The 17736-nt window shown below is 46.4% G+C and overlaps 1 protein-coding gene across 1 annotated transcript in view; it reads right to left on the minus strand.

The window, feature by feature from the left end:
* Positions 1–17736, minus strand: part of LOC133109333 (arf-GAP with coiled-coil, ANK repeat and PH domain-containing protein 3-like) — a 94663-nt gene that overhangs the window by 38035 nt on the left and 38892 nt on the right. The window contains exons 3-5 of the mRNA XM_061218618.1: positions 12424–12543; positions 10310–10363; positions 2140–2198 (exon numbers count right to left, since the gene is read on the minus strand). Coding sequence (XP_061074602.1) covers positions 2140–2198; positions 10310–10363; positions 12424–12543 — 233 coding nt within the window. The remainder of the gene's footprint in view (positions 1–2139; positions 2199–10309; positions 10364–12423; positions 12544–17736) is intronic.

The raw sequence follows: 17736 nt of genomic DNA on the forward strand, positions 1-17736 counted from the left end.
TGTAGATGTCAGGACAAAAAGGCTGCATTTGAAAGCGCATATTAGCAGAGCAGTCATACTAAATTTCAGGCTGATTTTAATTTAAATGGAGTCGTAAATGCAGTAGTATGCTAAGAATGTGGCTTCGAACACAGCCAAAGTTATTACTCATTAGAAAAGGAACCCCACTTCATGTTTAATGCTAACTGCTAACGTGCATTAGTGCTAAATATTTAGTACACCTAAAAATCACAGTCCCTGTCTTTCTTAAACAAACATCTCCCTTTTGAAAAGCAAAGGTTGTTCCAGGACATTTGTCCTCAGCTTTGAATGTGACATTCAGTCAGTCTGTGAAAGGCTGATGTGGGGACATAATTAAATTCAGAATCGCTCTTTGCATGGACATGCCAGAAACATAATCTGTCAGATTTAAAGCTTGGCTGCTTTTCAGTGTGAGCTAACCTTGGACTGAAATTCCTTTGTTTAACTGCTGTAATCTACCCCTTCTCAATATAAAAAAAAAAACTTCAATGGCTTTTTTTTTTTTTAGCTGGCTATTGAGTTTCCTTTGTTTAAAAAAAGTCACAACATTTCAGTCACCAACTTGTAAGTGCATTTAGTAACACATAGTGCATATGCGTTTCAGAAGTTTATGATCTGTACCAGTGAAATGACTAAGGTTGCATGGACTGGATCCATACTGCATGGTAATCTAGTTATTACTTCCAGGCCAGCTAGGTTCTGCAGCAGTGCGTGTGTGCATGCATTAGTATGTGTACATGACACCCAGAGCCCTAATCCTTCATGGGGTGCTCTTTGGTGAGAAGTATTATCTGTCATATCAATTATGAACATAAAAGCAATGGCAAAGGCAGTGCACTCAGGCAGTGCACTCAGGTAGGGCACTCAGGCAGTGCACTGAGGTATGGCACTCAGGCAGTGCACTCAGGCAGTGCACTCAGGTAGGGCACTCAGGTAGGGCACTCAGGTAGCACACTCAGGCAGTGCACTCAGTGAGATTAAAAGGCGAGGGGGGGGGTAATCCCAAAGGCTGGGATCACAGAGGTCACCCCCCACCCCCAACACCCCCTTGGGACTGCGGACACACGGTTGCTACGGCCACAGAGCATGACCTTCTGTGGCTAAAGGTTGCGCCGTCGTGGGCTAATCCGGCGGGATCTACCCCGCCACATGCATGCCTGCTGCCGTGGCAACAGATGGATTAGCAGATTGGCAGAATCAGGGCGGTTTGGTTAATCCCACACCTCCCAGCAGGAGGAACCCCCTCTGCCAGGGCAGGGGTGAGAGAAGGGCAGAAACAGGGCTGCTTCAAACTCAAGCATCGCGTCATGAGGGTGCGGGACGAAGCCAGCACGACAGCGGGAACAAAGCGGGAACAAATCGGAACAGCAGGAAGGAGTCGCGATGAGTAATCTGCTGTCACAAGGAAAAGACAAGCTGAATATTCGGGCGAGAGGAGGGCAGAGGAGGGCAGAGGAGGGCTGCTTCGGCAGTTGAACGGCAGTTCACTGTTCCATGTGCCTCATCGGGCCTGGTTTTGCCTTGCCTTGGTGACCTTGCTCACTGAGGCTGAAGAGATTTGCTTAAATCTGACATCATCGGTGTTGGCCGGGGGCCAGATTACAGTCCTGTATCCTCAGAGCTGAATTCAGCCTCAAGCAGCCCCAGTCTCACCCCACTGGGCCATGCTGCCGATGGCATTGAGGAATTTCCTGCGTGGCTGCAGACAGTTAACGGACGTTTACACTCCGCTAGCTTCAGAACTACCATCCCGTGGGCCAACGCTCAAAGCAACATGCCCTGGTTCTGGTGTTTAAGTCAGTTCCAGGAGCGATAAGAGCTGTATTCAACATGAACACAACACGTATTGAGCACATTTACCCCAGTGTTTTCATTTAGGTTTGGTAGAGGCTGAAATAAACAGAGCCTGTTGTTATTCAGGGATGAGAACAGGAGCACTTTGACAAATTTAACAGAGCCAAACCAACACTGTAATTTACAAAGCCAGCAGGCACTAAACAGTATGAGGAAAATGAGAACAGTGTTGTACTGTAAAACACACATTAGATAAACACTGTTTTAGTCGGAAGAGTAATAAGTACTTGGTTACTGAATAAGAGCACGTGCTGTGATACTCACTCTTTAACGAAGCTGTGAAGCTGTTGCTTGACAGACCGCTGAGCTTGATCAAAGAGAATCTGTGAAAACACAAGGACAAAAACATAATCAATCTCCCAAAAATAAATGTTGCTTTGCTGCCATTGCCACAGTCATTTGAATGCAGAGAAGCTGACTGGTTCAGTGAAAAAAGAAATGCTGCAATTACACATCTGTACCATCGGGGGGTGATGCTGAGCCTTGAATGGAGTGGAGATTTAAAACCAACCCAGGACAACCCCCACACAAGTGTGCCCACGCACAGAGCACACACACACACAAGCACATACACGCACACAGGCACACTGACACACACAGACACAGACTTACACAGTCACTGGTATACACACACACATATACACACACACACACAAATGGGCACGCAAACAGTCCATGCACACACACACACACACACACACATGCACACACACACACCACACTACCACGCCTCCTTCATTCAGATTCCCCTCTCTCTCAGGGAGGAGGTTTATGATGGCTCTGCCATGCTGCTGTGCTGTAAAATAGGTCATAGGAGCGGGGGAGAGCGGGGGAGAGAGCGGGCCACAGAAACCCTCCATCGCGGCTCTGACGCCCGCTCTGCCATCACACAAACGGGCACGGTGATTCTGTCCGCTCCGGCCCACAGACAGTCCATCTCAGATCCACAGACAGTCCATCTCAGATCCACAGACAGTCCATCTCAGATCCACAGACAGTCCATCTCAGATCCACAGACAGTCCATCTCAGATCCACAGACAGTCCATCTCAGAGCCTGACTGGGATTAGACAGGGTCGACGCAATACATGGGGGGGGGGTGTCTAAATGGCATATCAGCATTCCAATGCCAGTGTGCAGTAGAATCTTTCTCAAGAAATGTAGCAATGCAGCAGCTAGAGCGCACATCCACACACACACACACATACACACACACACACACACACACACACACACACACACTGCTCTCATCACCCCTGTTCTCAGGTCATTGCATTGGCTCTCTGCCACTCACTACCTATAAACCACTTCCTGGCCTTGGGCTTTCAGACAGGTTCTGATTGAATCTTATTGGCCAGCTGCACTCTGCCCTTAGCAGCTGCTGATCATCCCTGCAGCACTCAAACCGCTCTGAGCCTCTGTGATACCAAGCTGTATCAACTGGCTCTTTAACCCTTCAAAGTGTGAGGTCACCAGTATGCTATTAGAATGCTCTGACCTCAACATTCTAATGCTGATGTACTGGTGACTGAAATCAATAGAGTTCTGGAACACCAGATTAGAATTGTGAAAAACATTCCGAAAAAAAGCCAACTCTTCAAAAGGTTAAGTCAAGCTTTCAATGTCTATACACCTGGCACAAATGCAGATATTACCTGTAACAATTAACTTGTCGGGCTTAAAATACCTGTTAGAGAACAAAATAGACCAAGAAAGGGATTTGGTACTGTATAGAGTATAAAGCCGCTTTGACCTTGTAGCACTGAACAAATAACATAACAAAACATAACATATGTGTGTTTGGGGGTGGAGTACAGAAGAGGGAAGTCAGACAGCAGGATTTGAGAGCTGTGGCTGCTTTACTGCCAGGTAAACCCCAGGTTCCAAATGAGGCAGTCTGAGTGGTGAGCTGGACGAAACAGCAATCAATCCTGCCTGCACAGCCCTCACACTGAGGTATCACCACCCCGTCTTCCTGATTACGAGCACTGCACCCTGTCTAGACGCCAATCAGCATCATTCAGCCGCTCCTAAATATGGTGATTGTAAACACCGGCTCAATGCTTCGCACGCAAAAACACGGCGGTTGGTCGGTGTGTTCGTAGCGGCTTTGTAACGGCTCTTGGCAGGGGTAATTAAGCGGGGTGTTCACCGCCTCCACTAGGACAATCGGGGTAAATCTCAGGATGCCGGTAAAGCTGCTGACGCCTATTACTGCGGGGCAACTGCCTGATGGCAACCATTAAGCGCTAACAACCCAAACCCAAAAATCACGGCCCAGAATTCCCCACGATGCAGACAGGGCACGGTACCAACAGCCAAGGTGCTGGGGAGGGAGGGCAGAAAACAAGGGGGTGCAGTGGGTAAAACTGGGGGGTGGGCAGTATTTAGCAGGTGAAAGTGGTGTGTACAGTACATACAGTAACGTGTGAAACTGAGACATTACATTTTAGTCATTTGGCAGACGCTTTTAATCCAAAGCGACTTACAAGCGCATAGGTTCTTCAACAAGTTAAAAACATCACATCCATAAATAGCGAAACTCGCATGAACACGCATGAGGCCGATGTAGTTGTTGACGGTCCAGGCCAGCCTCCTAGAAGCAGGGTCTCCAGGCCAGCCTCCTAGAAGCAGGGTCTCCAGGCCAGCCTCCTAGAAGCAGGGTCTCCAGGCCAGCCTCCTAGAAGCAGGGTCTCCAGGCCAGCCTCCTAGAAGCAGGGTCTTTCTGCGCCCAGACCCTGGTGATGAATACGAGCAGAATGTGCTGAGGAGACTCATCTGCTACAGAGGAACACTGCAGCCCTGGACATTGCGGCTCTCCCGCCAAAAACCCAAACTGCTGGAACCCCGTCAACGAGCCCGGCAAAAAAAGGAAACAGCGCGTCGCTAATTACAGAAAGATGTCGCAGGTGGTCTGCACGCAGGGACGAGGGAGGATTCTGGACCGCCCTTCCCGGCGGAGAAAGGGACGGAATGCGCAACACGTGTGCGGAACATGTAGCACTCAGGCCCACGCCCTGTGTGTGGAACATGTAGCACTCAGACACACGCCCTGTGTGTGGAACATGTAGCACTCAGGCCCACGCCCTGTGTGTGGAACATGTAGCACTCTGGCCCACGCCCTGTGTGTGGAACATGTAGCCCTCAGGCCCACGCCCTGTGTGTGGAACATGTAGCCCTCAGGCCCACGCCCTGCGTGCGGACAGGCTGGTCCTGGTGCGGCTCTATCGGCTGGACTCCATTATATGTGCCTCTAACGCTGCTCAGAATGACCACGCTAAACCCCCTGCCTGAACGAGGAGGGCTGACCGACACGCCAGGTGATGCACTGAGCACGTGCAGCTCTGCTGATGTCACAACCAAAAACTGCTCTTAAACATCCCCTCATGGCAGCATGATGCTGCTTTCTCCAATTCTGGTTAACTGCTTTTACTGGAGAACCCCAGATAAAGCGCAACACGGACCCTCCAGGGATATAAACCAATATTTTCACAGTACTGAATGCTAAGGAATGTCCCCCTATACACTAAGGGCCTGACTTACTGAGACCTTTAGCATCTGCTAAACCTTACAGCACACGCAAAACTAACGACAAAACCAATACCATGACCAATCAACCATTGCACATGCTAAACTTCTTAGTAGACCAGGCCCTGTATACACTCACTGAGCACTTTATTAGGTATTTATTAGACTTATTTTTTAGACTTATTGGTCTTCTGCTGCTGTAGTCTATCCACTTAAAGGTTTGACACATTGATTGTTGATGTGAACAGTAACTGAAGCTCCTGACCCGTATCCACATGATTTTATGCACTGCACTGCTGCCACATGATTGGCTGATTAGATAATAGCATGAATAAGGAGCTCAGTGAGTGTACACTACACTCCTTTCAGTAGAAGAATAAAAAAGATATGAATGAGAAATCTTTCAGTTATACCAGACAGACGGGACCGTCCTGTAAAATGGGACTGCCTGTCCCACACCCTCTCTCTGATCCTCACTGTCTGAGCAGTCATGAGGTCCTGCAGTAATACATCACACAACCCTCCTGCCCTCAGACAAACTCTCTACACACACACACACACACACAGCGAAACACACACACACACACACACACATATATATTAATGTGGAATATTTTCCAAGATCATCCCTTTCTTCCTGGCTGGCTTTTCCACGACCGCAGATTCCCAATGTGTGCTGTAAAAATTCCACCAATGTTTCTCCATTCCTTCCACGCCACAGGAAGCATGAGCAGAGTCGCAGGATGCGAACATGGCCATCACCTCAGTCACTTCCCAAACCTGCTTCCCATTCAGCTGAACCCTGCCTACTGCGGGGGGCAGGACTGGAATGATCCCAACCAGCCCGGGAATGTCTTCATTGGAATTCCGATCTAATTCCACAGCAGTCTTCTCTGGATTCTGTCTCTAAGAGTGCAGTGTCAACCGCGATGCCTTGTGCTCAATACCTCCCTGTCCCCCAATGACTGAAAATGTAAATAGTGCATTTATTCTGGAATTTACCACATATTCTCAGACAGATAACTTCCAGATTCCATGCTTGTTTCAGTGCCTGTTTATTTGGACACAGGAGCCAAGACTGTGGTGGGCTTTGACAGTGACACAAATCTGAACTTGTGCTCCAACTCTGGAATAGAAGTGCGGCATCTGTGTGTGTGTGTGTATGTATGTGTGTGTGTGTGTGTGTGTGTGTGTGTGTTTGCAAGCAGCATCCATATTTATCTGTGTATGGTGTATGATGTGTCTAAGGCACCTGAGCGTGTTGCAGGATTATTTTAGTCTCTTGGTGATCGTGAGGGGATTTTTATGGTTTTCATTACGTAGCACAGTTGCCATCACTGCTTTATCTTCTCCCCGTATTGCTGCTGAGCCGAATAATAGCCTGTAAGAGCTCAAGCAATGTGGCCGTTTCTCCTCATCTTAACGACAAGTTTCTGCTCATTTCCAGTTCTGTGCCGAGATGACCTGCTAAAAGGAATCGTACAGCTACATTAAAAAAAGAAAATCAATTAAATGATGTTGAAAATGTTCACTGTAGTTGCGCAGATCTACACTTGTGTGTCCTTGCTGAATGGGATGATTATTCTTGTCATTTGGTAATTTGCCACTTTAGTAAGTTTTCATGAGTCATTGACATTTCTGTAAATGCCCTTCCTTGTCTGCTTGCTTCTTATTTAAAAAGATGTTAATTTACACATTATGACTGTCTCAGTAACGATCTTTATTGTGCGACAAAAAGATCCTAACAACTGTCATAGTTGAGGTGGCAAATAAAGTATTAACTTGACTAGACTGTGGATTAACAGGGTTCACTCAACCATGCCCTACTGTAAGCAAATGAGTTCAGGTTGTCTGGTGTAATTGTGTAATTGTGTAATTGTAATCTCAGGATGTCTCTTCTGTCGCAGATGTGGCTCGTCAGATTCACAGATCAGCGCAAATCTAAACAATATCCCATCTGGCTCTCACTGAGCAGGAAAAACAAAATCCTTCTTTTTCTTAAGATTTATCTCTTCCGAAAGACAGAGAGATGAGTGAACTCGCGTCACAGGGTGGGGACGCACAATCCAGACTAAATCTGAACCAGACAGAGAGGGTCTCCATGACTCCATGGTCATGTTAATATACATAAATTCATTTCTCTCCAGTAATATATAGAAGGGGCAGCACCTTTGCACACACCTCACCTGGAAACAGCATGGAAAATGTCTGTGACATTCTACTCCCCTCGCTGGCCTGTTCTACTGCCCCAGAGTAGAGCTTCCCCGCATCCTCACAAAGGCCAAAGATGCCCCCGCTGGGCTGTCTAACACCAATCAGCCCAAATGACCCCCCCATGCAGGTGAATGGTGCCCGCCCCGCTGTTCCACCCTGCCCCCTGTGCCAGACACACGATTACCCTAATTACTGTCTGTGGGGGGTGGAGGGGCCTGCTGTCTGCAGCCAGGGCTAATCACCTGCCTTTACAGGGGTGTGTGTGGGAAACACAGGTACAGCACCATGTCTGGCAGAAAAACAGGCAATCTGGTGCAGCATGAAATACTTTCAAATAGACCTGGGTCAAATATTACAATAAGTGTAATTGTTTTGGATTCAAATACTTTTCTATGCTTTCCCAAGCTTGTCTAGTGTATTGGGACTCCTGAATTAAAAAAAAAGTGCAAATCCAGCAAGATAAATTGAGCGAAGAAAATAAATTGAATGACATATTTAACCCAGGTCTGGCTCTTGGGCAATGTACTATGGAATAAATCCAGCCACACATTCAGTGTATAGGGAATCTGACTTAAGGAGGTTGCGGGTTTGAATCCCGTACAGCTCTGAGGCACAGCACATTACCTGAAACACTGTAGCAAACATGCAGCCTTATAACAGGATGACAGTCCAGACGGGCACTCAATAAGGCAGTCTGCTAAGGAAGAAAGTGATGTAATGTAATGTAATGCCAAGCCGACAGCTTCCAAACAAGATTAGAGGTTTGGGTGCGTCTAGCTGATGGATTGTGTGACATCAGCAGAAAGAACAGCCATGCTATTGGATAGAGCAGGGATCTGTGCCCCTGGTCCTGAGCCACTGGGTGCTGCTTTTAATGTGGAAAAAAAACCAGCAGACCATGTGGCGCGCCAGGTCATGGGGTAGAGCAGGGATCATCAAACCTCACCCTCGAATCCAAATCCAGCCATGTTTTTCTTTTCTCCCATGTAATTAACTGAACAATTAGTGTTACTGATTGGGCAGGCTGCCTTCACACCTGACTCCCAGGTAAAAAGCAGCAGTTCTCAGCCCTCAATGACCGTGATTGGATGATCCCTGGGCTAGAGGATATAAGAAGCATCAGCTGTTTGGGCCAGGGTGTTACGGCTCACTTCAGCAACTCCTCCAAGGCGGTTTTTCTCACCACACTCATCAGTTATTGTATTACTATTGTGTGTGACTTCAAGGGGAAACATTCATTACATTAAGAGATTAATTAATGAGGATGGCACTGCATGAAATCGGGGTTTTCACCGATGGCTAAACCAGGCCTGATTAGCTAGGGAATAGTACTACAGGGTGCTGATGAAGCACTTATTTTCACACTCCGAGGATGTGAAACCATGTCTGAAGTGTGGAAAAGTGCTGCAGTGTACAGTGGGTGGCTGCAGTCTGCAGAGTCTTAAGACTTGTGGTAAGAGCACATCCTTAAACTGCTGCCAGACAGAGCGCAGAAATGCAAAAACCACTGTTTTCACGATGTTGCGCAAACCCACAACATCGGAAACTGGGAGTAGTCCAGCAGCTGGGCCCTGGTTAAATCCTGATGTGAACGCACCTCGCAATGGCAGTTAATTGCCATAAAAAGGGAGAGAAAAACATTTAAAAAAAACTAAAACAAAAGAGCAGCATTTCCAGAAGGGAGGGTCTGAGAAAGAAAGGATTACCAGTGTTTGGATCAACAATTTACAAAGCCACAAGCCCATTATACCACAGCCTCGGAATGTCCTCAGTCGCTGAAACGCAAGGTTGCCATGGCAAGACAAGCCCACATGAGCTCCTGCAATCTCCCAAAAACCTTTCCTCACCGTGTTTCCAGTTTAAAAACCTTCTCCCAAACAAGAACCAGATCTCAGAGGAATCACATCACACATCACACTGCTCACTGAAACTGAACCTCAATCCCTCACCATGTCACCTGAATACCATCTTTCTCCCACAGTCTCTGTAAAGCCCAGTCTCCACCAGACAGCCCAGACCAGACGAGACAAGACTCGAGAAATCTCGGAACGTCTGTGTTTAAATCTTGAAACGTCCGCGAGTGTGGACTAGGCAATCCACACAAAAGCGACGAGTAAACAAATAAACGACTGTTTCCATGACAACCAGAGTTAACTGTAACGTTAAATCACTAATCGTTTTAAAACTCCGGGCTTAAGACTGGCCCAGTTTTCGAAAACGTCAGACGCCAAGAACCGACGTTCTAAAACTGGACAGTTCACGCTGATAAAACTTTCTTCTAAACACGTTCTAAAACCGTCTCGTCACGTCTCGTCTTGGCTGTTTGGAGAAGAATGGGCTTCAGATTTAACTGTGCTCTATTATAGATCGTTTCTAGTGGGTTTCAGGAGTACCATCTCCAAAAGTGGGTACACAAAGACCTTGTCCAACAGGCGAGACATGTTGGACCAGTGAGGCACAAAGGATGCTAATATGGACTATTCCCCCAGTATGACATATTGGTATGCCCCGGCATGCCAGATTGGTACGGCCCAGTTCATGAGTAACATAGGTTTCACAATGATGGGCCCTGGAGAGAAGTGAACGCCCGTCCACATTAGTGTTTCAAGATGTGATGATGTCATAAGGCTGTTCCGTGATTTCTGGCCTCGCGAGTGATGGTGGAGGGGACAGAGGAGGGGACGGTGGCTTACCGTGTGGTAGTTGACGATTTCCTGGAGACGCTCCCCACACTTCTCCAGGCACTCCTGCAATAAGAACAGAGCACAGGCCATTACAGTCACACAGGTCATTACAGTCACACAGGCCATTGGTCACTCAGGTCATTACAGTCACACAGGCCATTAGTCACTCAGGTCATTACAGTCACACAGGCCATTAGTCACTCAGGTCATTACAGTCACACAGGCCATTAGTCACTCAGGTCATCACAGTCACACAGGCCATTAGTCACTCAGGTCATTACAGTCACACAAGCCATTAGTCACTCAGGTCATTACAGTCACACAGGCCATTAGTCACTCAGGTCATTACAGTCACACAGGTCATTACAGTCACACAGGCCATTAGTCACTCAGGTCATTATAGTCACACAGGCCATTAGTCACTCAGGTTATTACAGTCACACAGGTCATTACAGTCACATAATGTGAGATATGCACGTTCACAATAAGATACACTTTTTCACAACAAAGAGTGAACCCATGGGAACTGAAAGACAGTCGCACTTATGATGACTGTTTTTGTTTAGAACAGCCGTTCATGCGTATTCTAATAGTTATGGATAGAATACGTAAATGGTAAATGGCAAATGGCATTTGATGCTTTAACCTGCGGAAGAACCTTTGCACTTTTAAATCGCTTTGGATTAAAAGCGTCTGCCAAATGACTAAAATGTGAAATGTAACCCAAGGACACTCAGCCCATTCGGTTTGAGAGAAAGGACACAAACAGCAGGGTGACAGGTGCTGTCGGCATACTCAAGACATCACGGTAGCACAGCGTAACTCTGGTTGTCCGATTCTACTTCACGACGTAAAAAGGCAGAAGTGGCTTTGATTTCATAAAGCCCTGGGCTTTAGACAACCAGAGAGGCTGCAGGGGAGCCAGGAAGGCCTTAAAACAACGTCCCTTCGGCGGCTGAGAGTCTGCTTCCACTGCGCTCCTGGGGAGAGGCTTGGATCTGCTCCGGCCTGGTCACCGAGCCAAGAACCGGTGAGTCTACGGACCTGAGCCCCCCTCTCGCTGACTAACCTCCCCAAAATCAGGGCTCACAAACACCCACCCAGCCAGGCTGCTGCCGTTCACCTCCAAAACCAAAGAACGTAGGGAGACACGTTCATACGATTTCTGCACTTTGAAATCTGTCTGAATAAAATGAAAGTTGACCCTGAGATATCCGTGGAGACCAGCCGCTGCTGACGAAAGTGGAAAATGGACAATATAACTCCAGGTTTGGAACGGACTATAAATGTGGGAATGCTGGATGAGAGAGATGGCTCAAGGAGGGGGAGTGCTGATAAAACAGGAGATCCGTTTCGGGATTCTGTGCCAACGTCTGGTCTTAATTATTTAATTAGCCCAATCATAGATCATAGATCTTGATCTGACATTTATATCAGCACAAGCTACAACCGCAGGCTGCAAGTGTATCCTAAAGACTTTCCTGTGCTTAAGTACAGTTTATAGAGCTGTAGTTTATAGAGCTGTCAGAGAGCTAAAACTAAGGTAATTGTTTGGAACAAAAACCAGGACGTGGAAGTGGTTGGAATAAAAACCAGTACAGAGACTGGGCTTCCAGGACTGGAGCTGTGCACCCCTGTGGTAAAGGAACACGGTCCAGGACACGAATGCTGGACTACAGCTACGGATCAAAATACATACACTTCCCCTCCTTATAAACACAACATTTACATACCCTGTGTGTAAATCAAGCACTTAACACACCTAAGTGGTTTCAAACTCATTGCCATGAAGGGCCATGTGTATGCAGGTTTCACACCAATTAATGCTGCCTTAATCAATTTAGTCATATGCATTTAACTGCATTAAAGCAGTTAAGCAAAACTCATAACAGTTGTTAGCCAACACAAATAACACATTTCCCTTCATACCCATTATAGTATGTGCAAACCTACAGCCCTAATTCAGCACATCATTGAACAAATGATATAATAAAGATCTGAGGCTGGAATAAAAACCAGCCTGCATGCACACGCTTTGAGACTAAATGATATTGCACTAAAAGATATTTGGTATATCACACATGTGGCACATCACTGGGTTTGAATGCTTTTCTCACTCTTACCGAGATCATCAGGTCCTTCTCGCACTGCTGGGACAGGTCGCGGATCCCGCTGACGAAGAGCTTGTTGGCGCTGACGTACGCCCGCCCCGCTTCTATCATCCCACTGCATAGCTTCACCAGCTGCAGGAGGGGGAACAGAGGGGGGATCAGAGCGGGGATCAGAGCGGGGAACAGAGCGGGGAACAGAGCGGGAACAGAGCGTGGATCAGAGCGGGAACAGAGGGAGGAACAGAGCGTGGATCAGAGGGGGGATCAGAGGGGCGAACAGAGGGGGGATCAGAGCGGGGAATAGAGGGAGGAACAGAGGGGGGATCAGAGCGGGGATCAGAGCGGGGATCAGAGCGGGGATCAGAGCGTGGATCAGAGTGTGGATCAGAGGGGGATCAGAGCGGGGAACAGAGGGGGGATCAGAGCGGGTCAACAGAGTAGGGAACAGAGGGAGGATCAGTGTGGGGAACAGAGGGGGGAACAGAGAGGGGATTAGAGGTTTAACAGAGGGGAAAGGGCTCTTTGGCATTCTGCATGAAATCATCAGCCAGCACTGTAAAGCCTGTACTTGGCATAAACATAACTCACTTTGCTGTTTTCAATCTACGTACACTATTAATCTCAGATAAATTAACAAGCAAATGAAACCCTTTGAGTCATTTTGAGCCAGACAAGAAATGAAAGCATTGGTAACAAGATGTGATGTTTTCCCCCTTGCGGACTTTGTACAAAAGGCTAATTACAGGCCTAATTATATCCAGTTATTGTTTCTTTTTTGTAAAGAGAAACATGCCTTCCTATGAGGTAGAAGAAATAAACCATTGAAAAAACAGCTTTCAGCCAAAAAAACTTTTAAGACTTTTTTGGGAATAAATTTAGCCAGGAACATATGCCTTCAAGAAGCCCTGCTTAAAGTTATGTTATAATGACTAGTTGCGGCTCTTCAGACTTACATAAAAGAAACTGACAAATAGTATTTCAAGCAATTTTGCGACGTTGTCAGCAGTATTCTTCATTTCCCAATTTCCGATCGATTAATCGATCAAGCTCCCCACCTCAACATCATTCAAGACAACCAATTAAAATAAATCTAACCACGCACCAGGCTGCAGTGGAAAACTAATGTAGCATCAGAAGTTAAGGAACACAAATAAAAAAATGTTTCTGTATTGTCAACATGTCCTGTGAAACGACCAAAATCAGTTCTTCTGCTTCTGTCTGACTCTCAATTAATTTATCCTATGAATAATCCTTTTCCATCTCGGCAGCAGGTAAAAAGGCATTAAGACTCAGCAAGGCGTTTTCTCTGAACGGCCTGACACTGGGCCTCCCAACAGCTCTTCACACAGAGGGCAGGAGGAGGTGTAAACCAACAGGGCTTTCACGTGTTTCAGCCCATTAAGCTCAGAGGCCGAACGAGATACGGTGCCCACCACAAAGTCGCTCCATTCCACCATGGCTTCAGCAGAGAGCCAAATGGCCTTCCCTGTCCTCCCCAGCGACAGGTGCAAGGGAGCCTTCCCAGCGGTCAGTGAAAAAGCCGCCAACGTCCCCTCCTATGCTCACAGATGCTAAAAGCCATTAGGCCTGGATGAGTAATTACAGGCCCACCGTACGCATGCAGGTTTGCTCTAACCCTACAATTACTGCCCGCGGAGCGAGGGCGTCCGCCTGTTCCCACGCTTTCTTTCCCGTGTGACCCCTGAACTGCTGCCAACCAATGAAACGGTGGGAAGCTGAGGAACCAACCAATGAGCTGGCACCGTAACAAAAGCAACATAGTATGTTTCAATGAAACAAAACGTTTCAAAAGTCTTTATAGCCGTTACTGACACTCCACATGATGGATACTACAGATGTGGGGAACAGAATGGCAGATTGTAAAACAGTGAAGGCTGCATGTATCACTGGAATGTATAATATGAAACACTCAGGGTACATCACACTCATTCAGCAGATGTTCTCATTCAGATTCTATAGACTGTATGTTGGAATGACAGCCATAGTACGCCTGGCCATCTGTTGCCACAAATCATACAGTGGACCAAAGCTTGTGTTTGTGTGTTCGAGCAGCGGTTACACGCCTATTCGCCGAAAACACGCGAACAGATTATGTATATCGTGTGAATTACAGTATTATACTTCCTGTTTCCCCTTCAATTTGCCACACAACACATGCTGCTGTGTGATTTACAGCCAAAACATTCAAAATGGCCTCCCAGTGTAGTGCAGGGTTAAACTGAAGAGTTTGTTATGGGCATGCTCCCTCATAGCGTAGGAACAGGTGATTGGATGACAGGTACAAGTCCGTTAATATGCAGATTCCGGCATGGAGACTGGGACAATGCTCCCGTTGTTGGAGGATTAACAGAAACCAGTCCGGCTGCCAGTGTGCAGATGCACTGAGGAGACAGAGCCCTGTATCTGGGCTCTGTGCACTAACTGCGGGACAGAGCACTTTGGGCGGGGTCCCCATCTGCAGCCCTGTTTCGGTGGGGTGACTCATTTAACCATGCCCCACTGTATCACATGAAGTGGCCCATTGTGTCAAAGCTTAGACCGCCACACTACCATAACAAGATAACATATATAAGAAAATATGATGTCACCACTGAGGAAGATAATTTTTGTGAGAATTACCAACTATGTGACAAGTGGGTTGTTTCTGTGTCCCCGGGGGAGGCCAAAACCCCTCCTCTCACAGCTGCTGCTCTGCCAGCCTAACACCCTCTTCTCTGGGTAATCCCGGAAACTTCCCCTGGGAGCCCCAGCAGGGAAAGGGTCTTGCTTTTGGGGAAGAAATCCCAGCTGCTTCCGAAGCAGAGAAAGAGGAAACCTTTCTCCCCCGGTTTTGATTCTTTTTTTCTGTCCTAAGGCGAAGATTAGCAGGGCAGTGGAACATGAAATCGCTCCAGGTTCACATGTGTGAGCCGTGTTGGTTTACACGTGAAGCTGGGCGGCTATGTTACCGGCCATTACTACAAACACGGGAAACCTTGTGACATGACCCCTTTTACTGTGTCATTTCCTGGGCATGTTTTCTTCTTCACCTGATCTGCTGATAATCTGATGACTTCACGACCGCCCCGCATTCTCCCATGTAAAAAGAATGCAGTTTTTAACAACCCGTCTCCAACTACACAAAACACAAGGACTGGATGAGTGGCCACACTGTAGCCTTCTTCTCCGCGGGACAGAGTTTAGCCCATCCAGGCATGATGGGAATGAGGTGTTCATTCACTGCCAGTAGACAGGGGAGGCCAGAGGCAGGAATAACCCAGGGCCAGTGAAGCAGATTGTGCCATGACATCACAGGCCTTTCAGCCAAACATCTGGCTCCCTCATACGGCTGCGACGAAACACTTGTCCGACGCGATCCCGCTCCTCGCTCTCGATGAAATGTTAATATTAACACAAAAAAATCCACATTAGATCACAGAGATTATACTGTACATTTCCATAATCTGCCTGTATGTAGACTACAATGACACACTTGTACTATTACTACTGAGATTCATTTCCATTCAGTAGAAGATAATCTCCTAGGTTCCTAGTAAGGGAATCAAAGGTAAGTTGACCCTATAAACAAGCACGCATGTAGCTGGAAACCTTAACACCTTAGCTGAATTGCGAATTTCATCCCTCTTTTCTTACATAACATAACAGCATAATGACAAGAAAATGCCACATACATTGCCTACCAATGCTCACCACTTTCCACTTTCCTACCAGTAAAGTGTACCAAGTACTCACGTTTTCCTACAAACTAGATAGTATCTAACACTGCATCAATCCTGGTCATGGGAACCCCCAGAGTTTCTGCCTCTACTACATGTCCTGACAAGCTATTCCACACAGTCACCACTCTCTGTGTGAAGAAATACTTCCTAATATCTGTGTGGAATTTACCTTTTGCTCATTTCCATGTATCGTTCAACTGACAGAACTCATCTGAAGAATCTCTTTGTTAATCCCTACATCAATGTTTATCCCTATACTCGGTACTGCTGGCCCTTTTACTGCTACAGCACGACGACTAGAATCTGAAAGGCTATTACGTACAAGTCTTTTTCAAATTGAGCACATTCCAAATTTTGTACCACCCATAAAGTTAAGCCTGATTTTAAAATTTCCCACATGTACAACTTTACATTTACCTATATTGAATTTCACTTGCCAGGTTTCCGCCCATTGCTGGATTCTGTTTAAATCTTCTTTGATTACTCTAGTAGCCAAACAGTTAGGTAAACCTCCCAGGTTTGTATTGTCGGCAAAACTGGGAGGTTCAGCTAACAGTTTAGTAAAGAAAAGATCAGTATTCATCATTCAATGCTGAGGAGCTCCTGCCTCTTTCAACCGATGGTACATGAAGGTGCAGTCACTCAATTTAGAGAGAGCCAATCACTCAGTCTGTCAGAGTCTGAGAGACACTACTCCTCCTAATGCTGATTAGTTCTGTCACAAAGGAAACACAGAGGACGCCATTTTGAGTGACGTCCTCTGTGTCCTCATAAATATTATCATTGTCAGGCTGAGTAAAAGTGAATGCTAGAGTCTTTCAACACCTGACAGGCCAGTGTGAGGAGCAGCCTGATTTAGTATTTCCCTCCCGCTCTGGTTTTATAAACGACATACAAACAAGCTCCACACTTTCCATAAACAAGTCGATGGGCTACACATCTCCTCTCTAACACAGTTCCCCAGTCGACAGAGGTAATCGTTTAGCCTTCATTCATTCGGAAGTCATTACTGTAAGGAAATGAATTCTTAATTGATACATGCCTGGTTGCTCGTAACTGATTTAACAGTTCTGTTAATCTCAATGAATTATCTAACTCAATTTCACCTAAGAGTGCGAATGAATGTGCCACAGATAGTATGTTTCAAATGTATGTTAGTTATATGATTATATGATTGTGATCGTGACTATGAAATGATCGTGAAATATAGAAAAAATCAGATTTGACACCATTTCACAGCATCCTTCAATTGAAAGGACGACCTCACTTAAATGAGTAAGAGAAGGAGGAGTTAAGGGTCAGTGAAACCATCACAATCTGCTGCTGATACAGAGGAAAGATCTCTTTTTGACGCATGAAATACAGGTTACACCGAGAATGCTGAGGAGATACAGTCCCATACAGTCTCCCGTCTGCTGATGATGTCCTTAGATAAACATTTTGACAAGAACTGCAGGCTTACAGCCAAGTCTAACCACCAGACTACTTAAGGTTAAGTTGAGTGGTTTGTATCCATATTAAATTTTTCACGAAAATACTCATTTTGTTTAAGATGCATCTACTGTACATCACATTGGTGTAACAG

The sequence above is a fragment of the Conger conger genome, chromosome 14 (genome assembly GCF_963514075.1).
Source record: "Conger conger chromosome 14, fConCon1.1, whole genome shotgun sequence".
Classification (NCBI taxonomy): Eukaryota; Metazoa; Chordata; class Actinopteri; order Anguilliformes; family Congridae; genus Conger; species Conger conger.